The sequence below is a fragment of the Corvus brachyrhynchos genome, unplaced genomic scaffold, assembly GCF_000691975.1.
Source record: "Corvus brachyrhynchos isolate BGI_N302 unplaced genomic scaffold, ASM69197v1 scaffold175, whole genome shotgun sequence".
Classification (NCBI taxonomy): Eukaryota; Metazoa; Chordata; class Aves; order Passeriformes; family Corvidae; genus Corvus; species Corvus brachyrhynchos.
In genome coordinates this window covers 2,944,232-2,970,088 of record NW_008238448.1, presented here as the reverse complement: position 1 = coordinate 2,970,088, position 25,857 = coordinate 2,944,232, and the positions used below count along the sequence as shown (strand labels likewise).

General features: G+C 39.6%; 1 protein-coding gene across 1 annotated transcript in view; it reads left to right on the top strand.

Moving 5' to 3' along the window:
- COL25A1 (collagen type XXV alpha 1 chain) overlaps positions 1-25,857 on the top strand; it is a 305,105-nt gene that overhangs the window by 201,841 nt on the left and 77,407 nt on the right. Inside the window, exons 9-11 of the mRNA XM_017736775.1 lie at positions 10,153-10,212; positions 12,044-12,151; positions 15,264-15,299. Of these exons, the coding sequence (XP_017592264.1) occupies positions 10,153-10,212; positions 12,044-12,151; positions 15,264-15,299 (204 nt within the window). The remainder of the gene's footprint in view (positions 1-10,152; positions 10,213-12,043; positions 12,152-15,263; positions 15,300-25,857) is intronic.

The window sequence follows — 25,857 nt, the reverse complement described above, 5'->3', positions numbered from 1 at the left end:
TCCAGACAGTTAGAACATGGTTTAATTTAGGAAATGTAAAGGTCCTTTTAATTTCTAAATATCATGTTTATTTTAACAGAGAAATAGAGGAATACAGGAGTGTAAGTTCAAATGGATTGGCTGTGCTAGTTCACTCTTCTTTACATCTGTGCTTCATTAGAAAACGCTTGGTTACATTGTTCAGATAATATAGTACCTCTCTTCAGTTACATATTTATAATTTTTTCCATAACAGTATGTTCCATGGATTATTTTCTTCTGTTAACTATGTTAAATATTTTGAATTTGCACCCTTATTTTATTCTACTGTTTTGTTTCATATAATTTGATTTAATTGGATTTTAAATTTTTTCAGTCAGTAAGATTATCTAAAGTCACAACATGCTTTTACAGCTGATTTTGATGTTCTATTAACTACCAAGGTGTCCTGTTATGCTTGGTGCTAGGGCTGCACATCATAAAGACAGCAGCCTGAGAGTGAACAACTTTAAATATTATTTCAGTTGAAACTCAATAAGAAGAGTTGGAAAACTACTCAAATAAATAAAAGAAAGTAGAGAGAAACAGCAAGAGCAACGTGCTTTTTTTCTAAGCTAACTAATACATGAACTAAAGGTTCTGAATAATTAAAAAATTTCCTTTTAACTTCTAAGCAAATTTAGTATCTCTCAGAGGCCATAGTGGGCTGGTATTTTGTCTGGTTCTGTGCTACAGAGTTTCATGGGGAATGTGAGGAGAGAGATGGCAGGGAAGCAGAGCAGTGCCGTGCCTGTGGCTTAGGAGAGGATGCTCCGTTCAGGTGGCATAAGACAGGCCCATGTGTAAGTGCTTGCACTAAGTGGCCTTACATGCAGAAGGATGCATGTTCTTACATTCACATTCACAACTGTGGCCTTAGGTTCAAAAGAACAGGAGAGAACATTTGATGGAAGTATCAGAGAGGGATGCAATAACAAATACGGAAGAGCAACGTTGTGAAGAATATTACATAAGTGAGGATAAGAATCTGGAATTATGACTGTTGGAGAAGCTTCCAGGGAAAGACCCAGAGGTCTGAACACTGGAGAACAAATGAAGTGGTATCAACACAAGGGAATGATGATGCAGATATCTTGGCAAAATGTTGAAGAGGTGTAAGAACTATTGAGTGGTGAAGCATGTGTGGCTTTCAGTGCCAGGTCTGGAAGTGTTGGCAGTGCCTGATAAGATTCGGGATTGGTCAGTGTTACTGCAGTGGGACCTCTGCTATGCAGAGGCTGTTGTGTCCCACTTTGCCAAAATACACTCCGTGTACTGTCAGGCTACTGAGCCATACAAATCATGGTTATGACTGTTTGTGGGTTTGGTAAATCAAGTGCAGATAAAAAGCAGAAAATATCCAACCTGAGGAGTTCATGTAGAAGGACATCACAAAGTTGTATCTGCAGCAGCAGCTGGCACTTGAGACTGAATTCTGTATCTGATTACAGAAAAGGAGTTCAATAAGGTCAGAAGTGGAGAGGAAGAGGTGGTGACTAGCATCTTGTGGACAAGCTGAAATTTCACCAACTCTTTAGTCGATGCATGTTCCAGTAACATACCTCCTATTTAAGTATATGGGTCTAGCTTGGGAAATTTAGCCAGTATTGGTTTTCCCTTAGTCTCTTTTGAATGTGTTCTACAACAACTTCTCCTTTTTCCACCTGCATATTTCACAAGTAGTAAGTACCATGAAGCCTCTGACCATTTTATGTTTCATGGTACAGCAGTTATCTCTTCTGATGACTGTCTTCAGGGTGAATCTGCTCAACCTGCTGTCCCAGCGGATTTTCAATATAATTAGTGGAAATTTTATGTGTAAGCCACTCATGCACCAAATGAAACTAAACCCATTTAGTCCTGGTTGGTTACCTTTGCACGTAGTTTTCCATCACTGCCTGTGTAAAATAAACGGGTTTGGAGGTAATGGCATACAATATTATTTTTGAGAAATATTGTACCCGAAAGTCACTGGGGCATGACATTAATGTGTGGATTTGACAAGTTTGCAGACAGATTGGATATAATATCCAAGAGCAGTGAACATTTTCATGCTAATTCATCTTTTACAGGTAAGGTGCCTGACGTTTCTTTGGGTTTATATTTTTACATAATTGGCTTGAAATAAGCATTTAACTTAGCAAAAACTGTTAGTGTTCCAAGCTATGACTGAAATTTCAAAATGACCGTTATTCTTTAGAAAAGCTACTTTCTTTCCAGGCATTTTAGTAAAAGAAATCAGAATAAAATGTAGACTGTCCAGGTCAAGATGAGACCTTACACTTCCAAAATTCTGCTGAAAAGAAAAGATGTTTGTGGAAACACTTTGCAAGAGGCAAAGATAATGCTGTTTCTGACCCACCCAAGTTTTCACCTTGAGATTTTTGCAGGATCTTTCTTTCTGAAATAATTTCAAAACTGCAAAAATAGTAATCAGTTATTTCAAAATATCTGCAGTCACTGGACATGTAGAATATATACTGAACTGCTTTGAAGTTCAGGTTTTCTTGAAAATGCCTTCAATAAAGTCATACACTAAGAACTCAACCCTGCAAATACCACCCAGTGGTCAGGTACTTGTATTTTTAGAATAATGTGGCTGGGGTTTTGTGTTGGTTTTTTTTTCAAGAATCTGAGGAGTTTTCGTAAGTATTCAGAAGTAATGTGTGGATCAGTCTCCTTCATTGTGCAGAGATGGCATAAGGGCTCTAGTTCATAATGCCATGTGGCTTGATCTACCTATGTCCATGCTGTCTGTGGAAAATACGAGCCAAAACACATTCTAGTAGTGTGAGTGATATTGAAATTCATACCCTGGGTGTGAGTTTGAGCAGCAAGTTAATATAGCTTTTAATCATATGAGACCACCAATAAGGTAGTGATGGTGAGTCCTGATCTTACTAGGAAAAGATTATATTTTTATCTCTTTATGTATTTTTATATCAGATCTCTAATTACTGTGAAGTTGTGGCTGACTAAACATTTAGGTCAAATGCAGAACTAGCTTTCCTCGATACCAGTGTAAGAAATGGTAATATAAGTACATCTTTTGGATGCTCTTCTTTTTGCAGAGGGCATGGCTTCATGAAATGTCCATGGAGATTTGCTTTACTGTACTGAGCCATGAGAAAACTAAAAATGATGTAGTTTAGTCTGTGGACTGTTACACTAGATGGTGATATCAGGCTGCTCAGTTCCTGTTGTTCAGCTCTAGTCCAATTTACAAAAAGCTTTTGAAAATATCATGATGGTAGGATTGCAAAGGATGTACTGTCCAAGAAGAGACTGTACCTTGATAATGGAAATTGGTCTTCAGAGGTCAATGTTTGGGAACAGAACAGCTGGTACAGAATGTCTTCACTGGATGTGGAGGGGAGCTTGGTAATCAAGGATGAGGAAGAGGCTGAGGTACTTAATGCCTTCTTTGCCTCAGTCTTCAACAGAAAGCAACACCCTTCTGTAAATGACATAATAAATATCTTCTGTCCTTTAGTTCAGATACATGAGTGATTTCTTACTTATCAGGGCTAGAAATCATTAGCTAGCAGCTGGTTTTAAATTGGTTTTGGTCTAGGTGAAATGAGATACCACCCAGAAGCCATATTAAGTATTTTCATAAAATGCTTTTCTCCTTTTGGTATGTTTAAGTAAGTTTTCCTGTTGGCTGGGGTGGCACAGAACTGATAATATCTCTAAAAATGTCTTAAGCAGGAAAGATGAAGTTCTAGAAAAGACAGGAACTCAGAAGTTTATTTTATTTTGTTAACCTTTATTGACTTGAAGATTAAAAACATTCCTTGAGTCCTGCTAAAACAGTTAGGTTCAGATAAAGATATAATGTTCTTTTCTAGTTAATCCTTTTCCCTGTTTACTTTTAATATATTTGCTACTTATTTTCTGCCTGGTAGAGAGAAATCATTGCTTTGCAAGTTCTACTTTTCTATGCTGACAGATTATTTCAAAATTACCTAATATTGACAAAACCAGTCCTGGAAGCAGTCTATTTACTGAAATAACTAAATACAAGTGTGTGTGTATATATAGACATAAATTCTCTTTTAAAAGTGAAGTATTGCTTCACTTGTTCTATTATAGATACAACTTTTATAAACTATCCCATATTAAAGGGAAATTGAAGGTGTGAAAGCAGTAAATTTTGACCTGATTTTTTTTAAATGAAAAATTTAAAAAGCCTTTTTTAATATGTATGTATTATTATTAGTTAATATGTTTCTAGGAAATATATAATATTTTGAGCCTTTTCCTACTCCTAGTGACAATGCATGGAAAATCTGTATTCATGTCCTTAGAATCAGTACCTCAGTCATAAATTAGAAAATACTAGTTACTGAATGATGATTAAACCATGACCATTGACTTTTCACCCTCCTTTAAAGCCATCCTATTTGGTACTATATGGGGGGATTTGATTTTGGTTTGGGTTGTTTTCTTTGTTATTGTTTGGTTTTTTTAAAGAAAGGAACAGGTTTGCTTCACAAAATAAGTAGTAATATATAAGTTAATCTGATTTCCTGTCTTCCCCAAAAGCAAAACTTAGTTTTTTGGAGTGAGGTCAGGCTGACATTGCTAACTGTAATGAATGTAGGTAAATCATTTATGTTAGAGGAAGCCTTGTTCCCAAAAGTTTCATGCTGATAATTTTTATCCTCATTCAACATCTTGTCAAAGTGAAAATGTATAGTATTAGAGTCAAAATATTACGTTAATTAAATACAATTTTGCATAATTTAAACATACTCTATGAATTTCTACTGCTCTTGATGATTCTTATTTATGTCTAAAAGCATATTTTCTGTTTTACTGTATGTTACTTCAGACATGTAGCAGACACAGAGAGCTGCTTTAATTTCATACTTTACCAGTATGATTACACTCATGGTTGTTTCTTCTGTTGTTAATTGCCCTGTGTAAATCAAATTATAGATCAAGTTATAAGCTGTATCTAGCTACTGTTTCAGACTGCACTCTTAGTGTGCCACAATAAGAATATTTAAAAAGCATTAGTGATTCCTTCTGTTAACATAACTTTCACTGAAGCAGAATCATTGAGAAAACTTCTGGACATCTGGTTTAATGCCAATTTGTCTGTGAGCAGTTAATTTAACTTCTAAGACTTTGTTTCCTTATCTGCCAGGAGGCAGCAGGGGTATTTACCTTCTCCGTTCCTGGGACTAATTATCTGTTCTACTTCACTGGTGTTGGGCTGTTGTGGCTCCCCTGTTTTCCATTAAGGCGAAACTAGGGTAACAAATTGGAGCAAGGTAACTTGGAGCTCTGTAATGAGGAAAAGTTAGGAAAGAACTCAGATGGTATTGGCTGCCAACTTTGTCTAAAGCACTGGGACACTCCGACTTGAGAGTCAGAGTTCACAAGAGCGTCCTTTTGGCTGTGAATGACTCTCTAGGGCCAAGCTATGCCTTTGATGTTCAGCTCCTGAGGTTCCCTTGGGGAATGCAGAACAGCTGTGACACTCCAGAGAAAGTGCCACATACCTGCTCCCGAGACGAGGATGTTGTCATTCCTGTCTTAAGAGCTAGGCAGTGCTTGTCTTGCTCTCCACCAGTTGGCTTGCATCTTGCCCCTTTTTAGTAATGCCAGAGGAATGGTGAGGAAGGAAGTCTCTGTACATCCTGTTCCTTTTTCTACCATCCCGTCCTGTGACTGAAAATACATCATGAAGTTGTTGTATCTCCAACTACAGCTGTCATGCAAAAGTGCTGCAGAACTGAACATATGAGTTAGGCAAATTTGATTGAAAACAGCTCTAAAAAAATTTAATCCAATCCTAATAACCATCATAGAAGAAGCTTGAGCCACTTAACCTGCATCACATAAGTGCAGCAGGTATAAAATTTGAGAAGAACCACAAGCCAGGACAGAATATTTTTTCTTTGAGGAGCAGTTTGGTTATGGACCATCCCATCTTGCAGTTGACTGGATGCCTACAACCACTTTCAGTGAGAGTAGCAGGTTTGCCTTCGGGAAGGGTATTTTATGGAGGTCAGATGGTGATCACTCATCAGAACACATAATTGAGTTGTGTAGGAAAGACATTTTCCTCGCTGAAAATTCATCTGTCGGACAGAAGTAGAGGAGTTGGCTTTTTTGACTTTTATTCAGTTTGAATGCAGTGTGAGGTAGAATTCACTGTGAATACAGAGGTGATAATAGGAAATAATGCTTCTACAGTGATCTGTTTATGCCAGATCTTAAACACTATGTTTTTATTATTTTAATACAAAGTGTGAATCATTATATAATGTATTCAAATCAAAACTCTTTTCTGAATGTTTGCCAAAGTGAAAAGAAATTTCTGGATTCTTGTCTTGTTGTGGTGTACTGTTTTTGTTAGCAGATTTGCTGCTGGAGAAAGCAGCAGTTATGATAAAAGGGATTATATAAAAGAGCTCCTGCTGAGAGTCCATGGCACTGTACAGGGTGATACCAAACACTGTGTTCCCCAGGGCAGGTACAATAATTAGCCACAGGACTGGCACTCAGTCTGAGGGATTAATTAGAACTGGAGGTGGTGTTGGAGAGAGGCAGAGCAGCCATAAAGAGTGTCAGGATTACTCTGGCCTGAAGCCTGTGTGATTTGATGTGAAATAGCAGCAGCTGGCTGTAACCTTAGGAAGTGCAAGAGAACAGCAGGTGGTAATTCCTGTCTCATTTACCATGTCTTCACAGGAACATGCAAGCTTGTGCAGCTTGGGTTTATTGGCAGGTCAGAAGGAAAATCCTAGGGAGGACTATGACATTTACTATACTGAGCAAATGCAATAGTCAAACTGGAGCGTATGCAGCGCAGTGTAAAACCAGTAACACTGTTGCTTAATGTTACCATACTTGCCTTGTGACAGGGTTATAATATTGACCTCGTGTGGACCAGTGGACAAAGCTGAAAGTACTGTGAAAAATCTAGGACAGCTAGTGGGAATTACATCCTTCAAGGCTATGAGGAATGTAACAGGAGAACTATTTCATCTAGTTATAAATTCAGATGGGGAATGATACCATGTTCTGGCATCCCTTGGTTTTCTCAGTAGCCATTGTATGGGGCAAGTAGGGTTTACCTACGCTGCCAGGTAGGTAAGGTGGTCCCATGGCTGTTACCCTCTGTCAAGCATTGTGTTTTGCTTGGCATTTGGGCAAAAATGGCAGTGAGGCATGCAACAACTGTGCTAGTTTAGAAATTGTAGCCAGCTAGCATTTCAGGGTGAGCTTGAGTAGCTGTCAGCAGAGGAATTTAGTAGACCAGTGGTCGCTGTTGATGACTGTAGTGTTTTGTACTCTGTTAGGGCCTCCCAGGGTGGAGAACAAGAACCCTTCCTATGTGCAGTTCAAGAATCAAACCAAATAAAGAGAAAATTGAGTAACTTTAAATCCGTCGTTCAGAACAGATTTAGATAGAGAAAAAATAAAACAGATCCAGGGGATATTTGTGGCTGTATTTATAGCAGTGACAGGAAAGGAAGAGAACTCACTTTGTGGGAAGGACAGCTCTTTTTATGCCTTTTTAGAAGCACATTGTGTGCCAACATTATCTTTCATGGATGCCAGAGGGTGCAATGCCTTCTAAAGCCTCCCACACATGCAAAAACTATGGACCCATTGTAGTTTCTTTGCTGGGTTCCATTTAGTGTTCCCGTGTTTCTGGCTCTCTCCAAAGATGGGTGTTACTCATGGGGAGATGATCCAGGTCCAAACTGGCATTGCACGTATCTCAGTGTTATGTCTAAGATTATGACCGCTTTGGGCAAAGGAAGGAAAGCTTTGTCCTACTTGGGAACAAGCTGAAAGAAGTAACTACTCTGCAGATGGAGGAATGGGATTGTCCCCTTTTCTCACGTATTGTTTATGTAGGCAGAAAACCGCAGGACTGATAGCTGATCTTGAACTTGCCTGTGGGGTGTTGGGAAGCTTTGAAAATGCTGGGGCTGGACTGCGAAGTGCTGAATGTAAATGATTTTGTGTACAGCTACACAAATCTTTCCAAAGTCTTCCATTTCTTCCCAAGGAAAAAAAAATCTTTCATGACAAACCAGTATATTTTCTGCATAAGTGCCTTTCTTAATTAATTCTCGGTTCTCCATCATGTTGAAGATGAAATAAATCCAAATTAATATGAGTTTAAAACATCCAATTGCAAATATACTAATTTAGAGGTAACTGAAAATTACTGTGCTGTAATTCTAAAGGCTGATAAATAAAAAATGAAGTTGTTTAAAAATTTTCTGTTTATCCATTTTTTCAATAAATGTCATTTATTGCTTGCTATTCAGATTTTACTTCTTATGTAGGTTTCTTGTTTGTGCTCCTTTCCATTACATGGGTATTGTAGTTTTATCTAGGAGAGAAATGGACCATGTGCACAGCAGGGCTAATGAGTCACAGATGTAAAGATTCTGGCACATTACTAGCTAATAACTTCTTTAACTTATATTCCATAATAAGATAAATGCAAATTTGATACATCTGTTTCCTAAATGATGTATCATTCCAGTCTTATCAGTGTCTCAGGAGTGAGTCTCTTTATATGTTGTGAGTTTTAGCCTTTTTTGGTTTTGTTTTCTGTTTATTTGTTTCTAAAGAGGAGATTTCAGGTCACTGAGCAATGCAGTTAGCCACACCACAGTTCATCCCAGGAAGTGGGAAGGCTGCATTTAGCCACTGGCTTTATGGGATCGACTTACAGGGTCTCAGCTTCCTCATCTCATGGATGTATAGCAGGAATAAAGATGCTAAATGCAACTCCAAGATGTCAGCGAAGAACATGTATGCATCACAAAGTTACTCTGCCTTTTTTGTAAAGGCTGGTGCAGTCTTTGTGATCCAGAGGATCTCTGGTGTGGTTGCACGTGGAGATGAACAGAGCAAGTACTTGCCACATTAAAAGAATCTGCTGCAGCTGAGAGACCTGGGAGGCTGCCCTGGGCCAGCTGGGCTGCAAAGAGCTCGTGTGCTACAGCAACATGGGCTGCAACAGCAGAGCCTTCATGCGGGACTCCCTAGAAGGCCGCTTGCCTGGCAGCAAGAGTCGGCCTCAGCCTCCCCTTTAGGAGGTGCTAAGCTGCCATGGTGCAGCTGTTTGCTGCAGGAGGAGCCCCCAGAGGGGCTGTGCTACCAACTCTACCTCATAAAGGTGGTCTGTGGGCATGTAGGGGGGCTTAGAGCTCCTGGCTAAATTTTATTCTGTGTTCCTCAGCCTCTCTGCCGTTGAACAAGCCTCTGCTTCTGACAATGTGCTATGCTAAAGGCAAGGAGAGGACTTAGGGGTTTTCTCCTCTGTAGGAATTCACTGCTTAGCTGCATAAGGTTTTGGCTTTATCAGAAGGTTTAATTCATAACCCTACAAGGTAGCTCAAGAAAGGTGTTGAACTGAGAGCAAAATTCACCCCCTTGTATTGTGACAGCAGGCCACAATTACCACACTCTTCCCTTTTCCTACCAGCACAGTACAAGTTCTGCACATATTGGTAGAGTAGAATATGAGAAACCATATGTGGCATACAACACTTGAGGGGTAAAAATGGATGTGAAAATACTGCTATGTATGTCTTGAAAATTTTGACCATGGCCCTTATGGACTACCCAATATCTAGCAGTAGATTTATGTTCAGTGTTTATAGTTAGGTATGTGCTACCAGTTTATGTGCTGAATGTCATATGTTAAACAGAATGTGAGGAGCAGGATATTAATTATGCAAAGTACTTCAGTGTATACTGTCATTGCTGTCAAGTTCTGCAGCAATCCAGAGTCTTTCTACTTTTCACTTTTTGAAGTGCTGTAGTACATTTCAATTGAAAATGGCTAAGTCATGTGCTGGCTGATAGTCTTAACAATTGTCAAATGATCATAATTTATTGTAATTTTAAGGAAAGACACCTTCATGGTGTCCTTCTAAAATCTCTTGATACTCCTATTGTGAGCTTGCATCTGCAGTGCAGTGCAGACCCAGCTCTGTTTCCCATATGACAGAGAGGCCATTTCCTGTCAGTCGGCAGTGTGGGGTGTACTAAACGTAGTGTTTGTTCTGTTTGTCTGTTAGTAAATTGTGTCTCTGTGATGTTTGTGTTGTGCTGTTCTCGTACCATGTTATGCTGTGTCCCTAGGGCCTGCCAGGCTTCCCCACAGTTGCTGCTCTGCACAGTAATCAGATCCTCACCGTCAAGGTTTGTGGCTGACATGTGCCTGTTCAGTCAGGTCTCTCTGTATCAGCATAAAAGTGCACATGAAAAATTGTTTTTAACATGGAATATGAGTGAATCCTTATGGTGTACCTACACCAACCCTCACTGCCTTTGCATTGATCTAAGTACTCCAGATGCAGAGTGTGGGATCAAATCTGTAACTGTGTATGGTGTTACCCCTGGAAATGCCTACATTCCCCCTGGTCTTGGTCAGTATCTTACTTTCAGATGAGGTTTTTCCTGTTGTTTAGCTTCCCTGAGGCATACATGAGTGTGGAAAATGTCAGCGAACTCTATACTGGTTACATGTCGAGTCAGATAATTGTGTTAGATATCAGAGGTTTACTCTGTACATCCATATTTTTTCAAAGTGGATTTGCAAATTAAGCAGGAAGCAATCTGGTCAAGCTGGAGCTTCAGTCCTTACGAAAATAACACCATTCTTCATGGCACAATATGCTGGTTAGAAAATCTGACTGAAAGTTGAACTGGTGCTTTGTCTCTAGAAGCTTTGCTGAAAGAACAACATATAAAAATACTGAGTTTTAGAGCCTGGGTAATGAAAAAACTAATATACATGCAGAATTCTCACGCAAAATCTGGGGAGAAAGCAGTTACACATTTAAGTCATTGTATATGATTTAATTCATAAGCAGTATGTCCTGTACAATAGAGGTAATTTTTTTCCAAAAGTAAATGCACAGTTTCTTTCAGGCAGAAGCACCAGTTCATATTACATTAGCTATTAAAAATCTAATGAATATGTCTTTATTTCTTTCTCGGGCCTTCTGATGTCTATTCTTCAATTCTCTCATCTCTGATCTTCAACCTTTGACCTCACCTGCCTGATCAGATGGTGTTTCCTAAAATCAATCATGGGTTTCTCTCTGCTGATCAGCAGCTCATTAAACGCCGCCTCATTAAGGTAGTGCTTCATCTCACTGGAGTCTGGTTCTTCTTTACACTCAGTTTACTCTTTGCTGTACCTTTTTATCAGATGCCTTCTTATAGCAGGTTATTCATTTGAAAAGGCTTTGAAATTAAGCAACTGTTAATGGTATTAACAGTTAAAAGACTATGGGTGGCTTTGCTAAGTGATCCACATTTGAGATGCCAGCAGAGCAGCTTTTTCCAGTGGTTTGCAGTGACATGCTGGAAATAACTAAAGTACCATTTTGGGGTGTCTTTTCTTTTTTAGAGGGGAAGGTAATATGTTTTGACAACTCTCTTGAAAATTGACTTTTGCAAATTAATAGGTAAAAATGAAGAGAGCTAGCTAATTGTCACTATAAAACAGCCTCCCGAAACAGATGGAAAACTATGTACAACTTCATGAAAAAGCAGTTATTTTCCATGCTTGTTTTTGAAATCTACCAATATATCGTTCATGGGCTTGGAAAATTGCTGTGCAAATCTGTATATTCTCAGATGTGACTTTCCTTCTTCGCCTCAGCTTTGTTATGATTATGCAAATCATGAAGCAAACAGATGCTTATCGAAAACAGTCACTTGCTCTGGAGAACTAGATGAGTAAAATATTTCAAGACTATCCCAAATTTTGGCATATGTGCTGTGGTAAGAGAAGCAGTTTGGAATCTAAACCTTCTGCTCTGTGGCTGATGGCACCAGACAGATACAAACTGTTGGTCTTCAAGGCAAAGTGCTGTTTCTGCCATAAGTAGCGAAGAAGTCACTGTCCAGTTCATGGCAGCTTCTTCCAGCCCGTCTTGCTCTCTTTGTGGGTGAATTGTGTGTGTTTTTATGTGGTTGATGCCTCTAAAGCAAACTTGTCATGAGTTTTTTGTTGGTTTAGGGGGACCAAGGACAAGCTGGACCCCCTGGACCTCCAGGACCACCAGGACCCAGAGGTCCCCCAGGAGATACTGGCAAAGATGGTCCTCGTGGGATGCCTGGCTTAACGGTGAGTTAGTCTGTTGCTGCCTTGGTGTCCAAATTTCTCTCCAGTGTATGCCAGTGTAGTGTCAAATACATTTTCTGAGGTAAGACTGGCAGGTAAGACGTGCAGAAGCTGAACCACAGGCAGATTTCATGGTGTACCCGAAGTCCCACACACACAGAACAAGTGTATAGCAGGGCCAGAAGTAACACCAAGGTTCCTTGCCTCCCACCCCTGGCAGTGTCCCCACACTTTCTAAGGTTTCTCAGTTGCTCATTGATGTTTAATAGCTGTGTGAGGAGAGTCTGCCCCTTTCCATGAGTAATAAATGTTTCTATTCAAACTTCAAGGTAAAGCTGAATTTGAGACCTCGCAGTGTGGATGTGCTTTACTTTTCACTTCTTAATGGTTTAACCTCAAAAGTCATGGAATAAAGTAATAAGGTGCTAAAGCTGCCCAAAGTATGATGAAGTTTGGAGTTAGATTCTGCCATCTCTAAACAAGAACAGTACCATTTTTTTTGACTCAGCCTCTGTTTCATTAGGACAAGCAGCAGAATCCAGTATATTGTGCATTGTTTGTTTTAGGCACAGGATCAGTCCCACACTTCTTAAACAGATGCCTAAACACATGACTTTTTAGCAAAGTATGTGTTTGATTTTGGTTTTATATTTTGTGGCCTCCTTAATTTTTATTCCTTTGAAAGACGTATCTTTCTTTCCATTTCCGTGAATGCCACGGAATGTGTTATCAGTGTGGAAATGGAATCACAGACAGGAGGGAGACATGAAAACTGAAATGGCACATGTACAGATGCACACGCACCTTCACATGCGTGACAAGTAAAGATTGTGGCCAAGAAGACACATGGGGAACCAGCAAGGTGAGGACCAGCACTGGAAACAAACTGGTTTCTTGAAGGAAAAGCATAGGTTGTTACATGAGGCCAGGACAGGAAGGCATAATTTTTTCCTGCACGGCCTTTTTAGGTAGAACCAAAAAAAGAAATATCTACACTCCTGTTCTAACGCTATTCAGGTATTAACTGTCTAAATGTAATATAGCATGACAGTCATAAGATGCTGCTAAAATTTCCTGTGAAAATCCAGCAAAGCTGGCCAGTTGAAACTTCTAGGACTCTAGGTCTGCTGCTGCTGTTGTTGTTTTGGCTTGATTTTTTACCACTACTGCCCTCATAAGTTCTAGCTCAAGGTTATGAAATTACATTAAAAGTCTGGAGCTCTCATTGGGATGCTTTACTTTGGCAGTCTTCTCTTTCTTGTTAATCCTGTGGCACATTAGGCCTTGGGTCTCTTCTGGGTCTCCCTTGTGTTCTTTTATTGTGGTTAAATGGACTGTGGTCAGGAGAGTTGATGCTGGTTTGATCTGGCAAGGGCAAGACTGAAACCAGAATCCATTTCTGACTGCAGGGATAGTGCTTTAGTAATTCCCATACATGGGGCTGGCAGAATCAGCTGACCTTGCTGATTACAGTGTGGCTGCATGTTGCTCTGTGCTTTTTAGCTAAGGGATCATTAGTGTTTCTCATATCAGGAAAGTCATCCATTTTATGCAATGAGGTCATTCCATTTTATAATAGTTCTGTAGTGATTTTGACTTTAGATGGCAAGAGAGAGATTCTTTTTATAGTTTCTAAGCTGTGGCTATCTTAAGCCCTCTAACATTATGGAAAATCAGTTCATAATAGTGCTTTAGAATCAGATACAAACAAGCACTCAGGTAGAAACCATCCAGTTCTCTGCCCCTCGCTACTGTTCTGTACCCTCAGGTTAATGTTCCTGATCCTCAGAAGGCTTGTTCCTCCATGGCTGTGTGATACACAGTCAAATAGGAGAGCTGTAAAGGGAAAACTTAACTGAGATGTAAGGACAGCTTTGTCTTTGAGGTAAAGAATTGTGTGGACCTTTGAGCTAGTGAGCTGAAAACAGCAGCTGCACTGTGCTGTGAGCTGGGGTGTTGCAGCATCACGCAGCTATAGGAGGATGTCCTTACAGTGACCAATGACCATAGGCAGACATTGCCTCTTTTGCAGGGTTAGAGAAAGCAGGGCTTCTATTCCAGCCTGTCCTTCTCAAGAAAGAAGGTTTACAATCACCACAGCTGTAAGGTGGTGTTTTGGGGCAATGACTGGCCACAAACCAGTGCCTCCATGGCTTCTTTCTCCCAGCTGTCTCGGTGTGTTTGCAGGTGCTGCGTGTTTGCTTCTGAGTGCAATGCACACACACCCAGAGAAGCAGTTCTGATTCTTTTCAGTTGCCAAGAACAACGACATCAGAGCAGTTCTCGTCAATTTTAGGACAGGCTTTCTTTTATGACAAAGCTGCTAAAGAGGACCCTGCAGCTGTGCTGATACAACAGTGCACGGACTGCCCTGTGCTCTGTTGGGTTTTCAAGGGAGTGACGTATAAACCAGACCGCTAAAATGATAGGAGCTCTGGGGTTTTTGGATGGGTATTTTTAGCCCGTATTGTATGACTGATATGTTTTACTGTCTCTTTATGTGTTCATATGGGAAGAAAGGGGAGAAGATAGATTCTATCTTTAGGTAGAGTTGTGCCCACAGAAAGAGAATACGTTGGAAGAATGATGGGTTACCATTTTGAAAGTAAATCCAGGTATTTAACAGCTGAGTAATTATTGCATGGCTTCAAAATACCAGTATTCATGGTTTTATAGAGCATGGTAATTGACAGTGGTAAGTTATGCCTGCTGGCTGAGGTGATGACACAGAACAGTAATCTTGGAATATGTAAACTGTGGGATACAGCAGATACATGAAAATAACCTTTCTGCGTCCTTCAGCACCATGGAATGGAATATTATGTTTGGAACCAAGGGACAGAGTCAGAACACCAGCATCTAACTCTTGCCTTGAGAACGATACCATTGCATGATTGTGGAGTAGTACTTCTTAAGATGTCTGTGATTTGGACTACCAGGTTAAAAAGCAAAAAAGTAATAGTTTAATGTGCAGTCAAAAAGCAAAAACGTAATAGTTTAATGTGCAGTCAGCTGCTATACCTGTTTAGGAATTTCTAAGATACTTTGTTACTGGATAGAAAACTGGATTCAAGACATGTTGCTGAAATTATTCACTCCTTTTTTTTATTCAAAGGGTGAGCCAGGAAAACCAGGAGAACAAGGACTGACAGTAAGTATTCTTCCAGTTTGCTAAGAAAGTGTAACATGACACATACCTTTTAAAATGGGAAATTCCAAAAAGATTTATGGCTGTGTGTTTCCTAACCTTCCTTTGTCACAGGCTATTTGAAGCCTTACTTGTGAAGAAACACAAGAGAGAAAACATCCTCTGTTTAAATAGAGTCACCTGTCACATAAGGCCAACTTCTTTAAGCTTGCAGAAGCAGAGGGAAATAAAACAGCTAAGGGCACAGCAAAACAAAAAAAGAACCAAGCCAGGGGTCACAGCTCTTGGCACCCTCTTAACAGTGTCTCTAAGTTGAGCTGTTTCTACCTTGAGACCATTGAGCAGCACAGGAATCCTCTACTTGTTTTACAGGCCAAAATTCAAGCTGTCTCTGTAGCAAGGACTCTGGACAGAACAGTGAAGACACAGCACTGAAACTCTCAGAATGTTCTCTTCTGAAGTTTCAGTTTTTTCCTCTGTGTGTGTCAAATACTTCCTATTCATTTGGAAATAAATTGAAGCTCCACTGGTTGTAAATCAGCTTCAGCCACAGGTTAAGGCATCATAAGTTTCTGCCTGTCACATATTCCCAGAACTGTGGAACATGCAGTGATTTTTCTCCCTTAAGATCTCTCTAAACATGGTCACATTTTTATTTTTATGAGAGATGACAGGTTGTAGCCCAAGGCATGTGGTTTTTATTCCTGAGTGTTTCTGAGGAGGAGGATTATCAGTAATAATCAGCTCAAAAATCAGTGCAGATATGATTACTATCTAAATTTGTGAAGCTTTAAACAGGCACAGTGATATTTTACCTTGAGAAATTGCAAAACATTTTCAATTGACAAAATCCAATATATTTTGAAAGAAAAGAACTAAGATTCTGAGACCTCGAAGTATCTGCTGTGATCAGGTAGTTAAAGGCCTGTACTTTCTCATTTTGCAGTAAAGGTTTATCAATTTCAAAATCAAAGCCTCCCAAAGGTAGTACCTCATGTTTTAGCATGCTTCTGTGCTCTTTTTTAATCTGTTCTTCTGGTTTCTGGGGGCCTGGGAAGAGTAGATGCAATAGCTAGGAAGGGAGCTTTTTTGGTTTGTTTTGTTGTATTTGGAAGATTCTCCTATTTGACCTCTGGACAGAACTCACTCAGGTTCTGCAATAGTGTCTTCTTTCTATTCAAGACCAGATCTGCAGAGTCATGGGATCCTTGAGGGCTTTTAATCCATCACCTTTTAGTCCCCATGTTCAGAGCATTCCCACTGCTTTAATGTAACTATCTGTGTGTAAGAACTAAAAAACTGCTACTACTCTGTTTCTCTAAATGCAGATGTGTTTAGATAGGAAGAAGAGGTGTTTGAAAATCAAATCAGCAAGCTTGAGTTGGAGAAAGATCCCAGATTACATGAATTTCCACCTCCCAAATGTCTTCTTGAAAAGTCAGTCTGACAGCTTAAATGTTAGGTTGTGTATAGATCAAGTGAAGAGCATCAGAGTATCAGGGAGGTAATTAGTTTCTTTTTATTCTTCTTGGTGCTTCTGACATACTCTTTGTGCCAGTACAGATTTGCAGAGTCTCTTTTCTCTGTAAAATGTTACAATTATTCAGGGACTGTCTAGCTGCTTCTGACAATTTCTGTCCTGCATTTAATGAATTTCCATATTGGAAATTCAGATACTGCTGCCAGAACAGCTGATTTCCCAACATGTATGTTGTAAGATTGCATTGTTAGAAAAAATAGGTATATTATGTGGTGAGGAGCACAGGCCCTTTTTTTGGGTTTCTTTTTGTGCATTTTTCATCTATTATTTTTTCAAAGTAAAGGAAAATGGAGATCTCTGCCCAGAGGAGCTTCTAGGTTGTTTCTGCAGGGATTCTTTTGTAAGGACTTGCCTTTGTTTCACACCAAGAGTCTGCAGTCCTAGTTAGCTTCCTGTTTTTCTTCCCAATGAAACTGAAACCGGGAATCCAATGAGTTCCATAAAGTACTACCAGTCCTTGTCTCCCAAAGGTCCATATGTTGGAGTGTGCTGTGGTTTCCTACTTGCCCATGTGGCCAAGGCCCTTTCCAGTAAGATGCAAGTACTGTGGCATATATTCTGATTCTTCCTCCGAGATGGAGGCAGGATGCAGCCAAGAAGAGCGCTAAATGTTGGGAGAGAATTCCTACAGCTTGGGTGCACATGCTGAAGGTTGTGGAAAATGAAGGCTGTTTATAGCCTATAGGGTCACATTCTCAGCGGCTTTAAATCCCATCCTGCTCTTCAAGTTAAGGAGAGCAGCAATCCTGACCTCTGCATTATAATAATGGGGACAGAACATTTTTCTCTTTCAAAAGCATTTTTTACACCTGAATTTGGTAACATGCCTTGGTATTTCTAGATGAACGTACATGTTATTGATAGAGCTGGCAAACTTAGTACCTGTGAACCAGCAGTGGTATGGCTTGAAATGACTTAGTTTTCTGTTTTCTCACAAGAAGGGGAATAAATTTCTTGAAGAGTACAAGATATGGCAACAGAAATAGGTAACGGTGTTTTCCAGCTTGTTCCTCAGGATGTGAGGAAGCCTGACAAGCGTGTGACACACGCTGAGTAAGGCGTGACATACTGTGAATCAATACGTACGGGTAACCAGGGCAACCATGAAGCCACAGCTGAAATGCAAAGAGTAGATTTATTTCATTAGCTCACTAACAGCACCAGGTAGCTGGGACACACAGAGCCACAGCTCCATTAGGCTCAGTTCATCCTAGTGAAAAGAGACACACAGGATACAGGCTCTGCTGGGCTCAGTTCATCCTAGCGCACAGCAGGGGTGGGGTGGGGCTGCTACTGGCCCCAATATATTGAAGGGTTCCTGCAGGAGCAGTTTATCACAAGGCTGTGCTTCTAATGAGCGCTCTCTCTCCCAGCAGAAGGCTCAAGTATGTCTGTGACAGTGTATTATCTCCACACAGGAATTCTGCTTCTTGAAACAGGCAGAGGATGAGCAACAGTAGACATAATAAGTGGAGTTTCCCCACACCAAAATACTTGGTGTTCCCAGCTGCAAGGTCACTTTGAGTGAAATTATTTCCTCCTCGACAAATCTTGTGGGTTTCACCCTTTCCTCCCAACACCTGCTCAGGCAGTGTGTTCCTTGATGCACAGAAGGTTGAAATTATTTTAATGCATTTGGAATTCTGGGAACATTCATGTTCTCCTTTCAATGTAACAGGAAATCCAGTGACTCTAGTGACAAGACGGCAATTTGCTCCAACTGAGAATCTGCTGCCATGGTTTTCTTCATATTTAATGAAGCTCTGTGTTGGGAAATAAAAAGAAAATTATATTTCAGGGTGATGTTCTGAGAGAGGGCAGTAATAGCCTTTCTCCCTCTCAGGCAGTAGAGGTTTGCTTGGACGATATGCAGAGAATGAGAGTGTTTGAGTTCTGTGACATGAGTTCTGCTTTGGCACAAGAGTTCAACTTCAAGACAAGGAATGGCCTTTCTTTTTCCCTATTTCCAGTGTAAAAAAAAATGTGTGGGTTATGGCATGGTGGTGGGACAGTTTAGGATGTGGGAGGTTTAGTTGTTTAGTTGCTTAGTTGTCAGGAGTCTCTCATTCTCTGTTAAAAATCATTCCAGGTTGTCCAAATGCCAGCCAGCGATCTTTTGCTTGTCTGTCCTTATGGTTGAGATGCTTGGGAGAACTCTTTGCAAGGGTTTTTTGGCTCTGTTTGTTGCTGTGTCAGGAAGAATATGTTTTCTCTTTGAGCCAAGAAATTTCAATTTCTTTTTAGGTGAGATGGAGGTTTAAGTTATAAAGATGTGACTGCATGCATCTTTAATGTTAGAAGAGAATGAAAGAATGACTAGTAGTTGAAATTTGTGTCTGGTTTCCATGACACTTGAAAGCCCTGCAAGATGTACTTTCTTCAAGAGTTGAAGGTATCATTCCTCTGTGCAGAAAGGATTAAGAGAATTCAGAGGGAGGCCAAGCAGTGGGGTGACCAAAGGGATTAAGTTTTGAAATATTATGTGGAACAAGAAAAATGTGTGCTGCTCAAGAGAGAAGGCCAGTAGTTTCCATAGTTTTTCAACCTTCTCAGTTAAAGTTGTGTCCTGCCTCTCATAATTCATCCTGCTTCCCCTGCCATTTGTCTGCAATTCTTGGTGATAAAGACTCTTGAATACCATACAAGAGTTTTTCCAGTTTATCTTCTCATTTTCAGAATGAATAATAGATGGATTTGGAATTTGTTTCTACCCAAGAGTTAGGATTTCTGGTTGCAGGCTATTCATGAGAACTTAGAGTCAGTGATGGAAAATACTAAAGGCTGACACTCATAGATCAATGTGTTCAGATTCATAACATGCAGTGGGATAGAAGTGTGTGCAAGGGATGGTTTTGTTCCTAATTTCCATGTGGGAGATTTTTCTGTGCTTTTATGTGTAAAGTATTTTCCACTAGTTCATATGAATAAAAATGTGGAATATTAAAATATGCTATGTTTTCAGCTCCTTTTTTCAGAGGGAAATTTAAACATGTTTAGCATACAGTGACTTCTTGTCAGTGGAAGAAAAGCTCCATGTATTATTTTCTTCCCCAAAATAGGCTTTGAAGACAGATAAGTAATTTTGCAGATGTTTTACAGGAACAGAATGCTCCAGAATAACCAGAGAACTCAGGTAAAGGTGTCTCTTTGCAAAAGAACTCTATACTATAATGATTAACACAAATGCAAAATCCCTCTGCTTTAAGATACATTGTTTTCCAAACTAGTACTTTTGTGCTTATACAGATTTGCTGGGCATCTGTTCAAGAAAATAAAAGGTAATGTTATTGCTTTTACTGGTTGTTCAAAAAAAGGAGGATGTTCTTCCAAAGGATATAGCCATATTTGTGAAAGACAGTGGAAAAGTGTAACCTTGCAGTTAAGTCTGAAAAATGTCACATCTTTAAAATGAATTAACACTATTTTTCATCTTAGGTTAAAATGAACTCACAGGGACCAGGCAGAATTGTCTGGGAAGTGCTGCTGGTTTCAATTCAGCCTTTCGGGCCAATGGTCAAGGCCAGATTCTCAGCTGCTGTGAATCTTCATAGCTCCTCTGGGAAGCTACTAATTGTGATTTTTGTTTTCAATGGCCAGAGTTCTGTAGGCGCCTTCTTTGTATTATTCTGGTAGCATGTTCATAGTAAATTTTATAAGGTGTTGTTCTTAAGCTGTTTAGCTGCAAAAGTTTATGAGAACTAGCAGATGAAATGGAAATTCTCAGCCTGTGCCTTTCATAGCAACTATTCTTGTTCTTCACCAGTACGGTTGCACTGGGCTTAACTTGCTGGAGATCTCAGGAAAAATAGTCAGGCATTTTGGAACCTCTGCACTTCAGAGATGGCTGCCACAACAATGACTAAAAGAATGAAGATAAGAAGCTCTTCTTGAGCACTAATTAATAGTTACTGCAGCTTTTTTTGTCAGTTAAGGTAGATGGCATGGGAGGGGGTCACTGCTTTATGAGAAGCTATAAGAGGTTTTTCATCATAGTTGATCTGTTTTCTTAGCTGATCATTCTTATATCTAGGTGATGTATCAATATTACAGCATTGAACATTTCAATACCAACATTCTAGAAACTGTAATCTTTATGAAACACTCCTCAACCATGCAGGTACATATTTTCAGAATTTTACACAAAGGCAATGGGATCCAGACACAAGATCCACTGAAATGCAGGCGAATGCTTTGTATGAAACCTGTGCTTCCTTTTCATGTTTATTTGCTAGTTCAGGTTTCCATTTTCAGTTCTTTATGCCATTAGACTGGTAAGATATTGGTTTGTGAGAATAAGGAAGGGATCATACTCCTGTACTCAGTGCTGGTCAGGCTGCACCTTGAGTGCTAGGTCCGATTCTGGGCCCCTCACTACATGAAGGACATTGAGGCACTGTAGAGTGTCCAGAGAGGGGCAGCAGAGCTGCTGAAGGGCCTGGAGCACAGGTCCTGTGAGGAACAACAGAAGGAGCTGGGGTGTTTCACCTGGAGAAAAGGAGGCTCAGGGATGACCTTCTTGTTGTCTATAGTTACCTGAAGGGAGGTTGTAGCCAGGTGGGATTTGATCTCTTCTCCCAAGTAACAAGTGATAGGACAAGAGGAAAGTGCCTCAAGTTGCATTAGTGGAGGTTTAGATTGGCTGTTAGGAAAAATTTCTTCATGGAAAGAGTTGTCAAGCATTGGACCAGGCTGCCCAGAGAAGTGGTTTAATCAGCACTGCTGGAGTTATTTAGAAGGTGCGTAGATGTGGCACTCAGGGACGTGGTTTAGTGCTGGACTTGGCAGTGTTAGGTTGACAGTTGGGCTCAATGATCTTAAACATATTTTCCAATCTAAATGATTTCATTATTCTATTCTAAGTGTTTAATGATTCTTACAGGCAGCAAAGGGGAAATATCTGTTCTCAGGAACAGTCCTGGAAGTTCTTTTGTTTCACAGAAATATAGGCACATTACTTCCCAGAGGCCTTCTGGTTACAAAGAGCTTTTACTTTCACAGAGGGTATGGAAGTAAAAAACCACAAACTTTTGCTTGTTTTGTTGTTCTTCGGTTGTGTTTTTTGGGTGGTTTTTTTGTTTGCAAGGCTTTGGAATAAGAGAGTTTTTTATGACAGTGTATTGCACCATTGTGACCTATTTTGCTGTATAACTTACTGAGTATACAGAAACATTCATGTTTTCATTATATTTTTGTTAGGCATTTTCATTTGGTGTTTGTGCTCATTGTCCATGAACTCTGACACCTTGTAAAACAAATCATTATTCCTGCCCCAGACCTGCAAATTGAAAATGCCCCAGCTTTTTATTTCATGCATTTCTTCAAACATTAAGCAACCGAGTCCCTAGAACTTGAATACAAAAGTACCTTGAGAGGGTTGCTAATGTACGACACCCCAAATTAATCTCTCTCTCTCTTTGAAACTGCAGCTTTAACCTTTACAGGGCAGAAGTTTCTTATTTTGCAGCTTGCTAAAACACAGGGAACATATTAAGCATAAAAGAAAAATATACTTGTAACATTAGAAGGGAGGTGTAGTAAGGAAACTGGACCCCAAACTTTGTTTTAACTACATTTAGCTAAATCTTTTCAGTTTGATTTGGTTTGGGGGGGTTTGCTTGTTCGTTGGGTTTTTTGTTACTAGTTTTTGATGTGTTTTGTGTTGTTTTGTTTTGTTTTTTTAATTTATTGTGAATAGTTACTTGTTAAGGACAAACTGGAATGTCCAAGTTCATGCAATCATTTCTATTATGCAAAGTCTTGACGTGCTTCAGTCTCTGGAGGTTTGGCTGATTTCCAAAAACAGTGATGGAAGAATGCCATTCATAGTGGAAATATTTTACCTTTTAAAAACACAATTGCGTAGAAGACTTTTGTACACATTTGTTTATCCTTAGTTAGCCCGTTTTCCAAGTATTTAGGTATTATCAATAATTCTCTGTCTCCAGAGAAACACAGAGAGCAGCTGAATTTCTTTGGAGCAAAACACCTTGTTTTTCCATCCTCCTACTGTGGAGTTACTTGAATGAGAACCTATTTCAGAGAAGCCCTGCCACAGCTGCCTTGCTAGTTTAGTCAGTTGGACATGAGGGCAAAGGGCTCTTCTGAAATGTTCATGATGGCTGAAAGAGTTAGAACTATTTTTTATTTTCATTATATTTTGTTATCTTCCTATTCTGGGCAAGTCTTGTAACCAAAATTTTCAGCCTTCTCAGTTGAAATTCCTCTGCAAATGTGTGTCAATTTGAGGAAAAATGGCATAATCCTCAAAAATGCTCAGCAGTTACTTCATCTGAACAGTTTTCATAAACTTTCTTTGAAATTTTTGAAGCCTAGATGCTCTTTATAAAATGAGCTTTTTGACATCAATTGCCAATGGTTTAGGAGTTGATTCTAAGAATCCCTACATGGAAACTCTGGCAGCTTTCAATGATGCAGGCAAAAGACAAATATTTGCTATCGACGTAATCTGCATAGACTATTATGGAGTGATTTATATATATATATATATATATATATATATATATTTGTAGTAGGCAGGTAAAAAGGTAAAAAATTCTGTACCTCTGGGATTGTTTTGTTTTCTTGATCAGCTGATGGTTTTAGAGGGCTGGGGTTTGTTTTAGGTCCTTCATATACCCAGGTATGATGGTGACAGAGGCTGAGTAATACCTGCTGTGTAGTTGGAGCCTCCAGCTGGTGGAGGTAACTGCATGTTCTGTGTGTGTGTGGTCACTGCAGAGCCGAGGCTTTGGGCTTGAGGGGAATGAGGTGGGGACCCATGGCAGCAGCTCTGCACTGGCTGCCAGGACCCAGGGGCAGAATAGCTGTCCAGAGGGAAGCTTAGCTGAGCCTGCATTTACAAAGCATCTCTTTGGTTGTGCTGGAGCAAACAGCAGCACTGGGATATTGCTGCAGCTGTTATGGAACACAGAGCAGTTGAAGGAAAACAAAGAAAAAAATCAAAACAAAGCATCCTGAGGAATTGGTTGGAAACTTTCACATATTTCTTGCCTTCTGCTTCTGTTTTAAGACTTACGTAGAGATTTTGGTTGCTGGTCTTACTGTCTGTTTCTCAAGTGGGTACCACAGCATGCTCCCCAGTTCAGTAGAGTAATATGGGGGAAAAATCCACATGTTCATGTGGAATTTTCTACAGAGATTCTTTTAAAAGCTATCATTTACACCTCTGGAAATGAGCTGAAGCCTTGTTTGTTTTTTGTTTTTTGTTTTTTGTTTTTTTTTTTTTTTAATTTTCTTTGTTTTATTCTTTCATATTCTTTTCTTTCTCCCAGATTTTATTTACTTGCTTATTTCTATCTCTCCAGTGTCACTCTGTGCCTTGCTCAGAGATTGTAGGTAACTCTAGAAAAGTAGGCACAAATCTGGGTTGTTGTACAGGTTTGGGGTTTTTGGGTTTTTTTGAAGTAGTTTTCCATTAGTAACTTAATTTCACATTTTCTGTTAAGTGGCTACTTGCAGGCTTATGTGGGGGAGAGATGAGAGCTGTCAATGGAAGAGCTATTAAGTTTCCAGTGGCTTTGAGCCTCTTTCCCAATGCTAGGGAGCAGTGTGTTAAAGAAAAAATTGTTTCTATTCAGGTGTGTTTTGTGGTCAGAATATTCTAAGGATAAGAAGCACTTGTTAAATTGTGAAGTGTATCAATTTAGGTAAGCTTTTATTTGAAATTGGTTTTCTGAGTCAATACCATACTGTTTCTGAAGGTAGCTGTACTGTTGAGGACTGTTCTTGTCATCAGGTGGCTCAGTGGATGTTAAACACCAGTGCTACTTCCAGTCTGAGTAAAGGCTTTAGTACCAGAAATGGAAAACTTTTAATTGCATAAGATATTTATTGATAAGTATCCGCTGCTTCTTTTCTCTGAGTGATTTATTTTAAAGGCTCCCTAAGGGCAAGACCATGCTACTGTGTAAATATTTGCATATTCAGTAACTCATCTGGAGAAGCTGGAATGATGTCAGGGATGAGGAGAAAATTCTGGAGGAGAAAAAAGTTTTCTGCAATATCTTGAATTATATCCATCCCACAGGCTGACAGCTGCAAGCACCAGGCACAAAGTCCTCAACAGAGAATACATTTAACAGGTTGCTTTGGGGGATAATATTAGTAAGTGAATTATCCTTTCACCTTCATACAGTAGTATTGTGTTAAGAGCCCCCAAATGGTAATTTAATATAGCTGAAGGTCTTTAGAAGGTTTTAATAGCTTCTTAAGTAGTTATAAACTGATATATCCATCCCTTGGACATAAAAATAGCTGGTATGATCTGTGAAGGGGGTCTTCAGTTGTTCTGTATTCAGTTTGGCCTAATGATGGAGGGATTTTTCCTAAGACATGAAGTAACCCCAAATTGTAGCTGGTTAGTACACAACAGGTCAACAGACCTGATGCCCAGGATATAGACATTTGGAGCCTATTTTGATAATGTTGATGCAGGAAAAGCACTAGTTTGAGCATTAATTTTATGGAGTTTTTAAGATGCTAGAGAAACTTGTGTCTTTCTCACAGAAGAAGAGAAGGATGGTGTCAAGCACTTGAAGAAGGGGAAAAACACTGTTTGTGGACTTGTTGTTATACTTGTGGTTCCTCACCCAGCAGATCACTCTCACTCTCAGGCACTTACTGAAAAGAATACTTGATTTAAACAGCAGTTTTTCTGAAACACAGTGAGCTGGGGACATTTTTCTCCATCTGAAAAATATATTTACTGCTCTGACCAGCGCCAGTGCTGAGTGCTTAGGTACTTTTGCTTTCTTTTGAAGACAAGGAAGTAAAATTGTCACCCTCTACCTCAGAGGTGGGTTTACTTTATCAGAATCTGTCTGTACAGTCCAAGGGAGATGCTCACAATACTCTCTTCCAGTTAAGACAATCAGGCAAAAGTTTGGAGAAGCAACATTGATCTGTGCTTTTGCAGGTTTGATGCCAAATCTTAGACACATGAATCCACATTTAAAACTGCAAGGCTTTCATCTGCATCAGTGGATACAGCACCCAGAATTA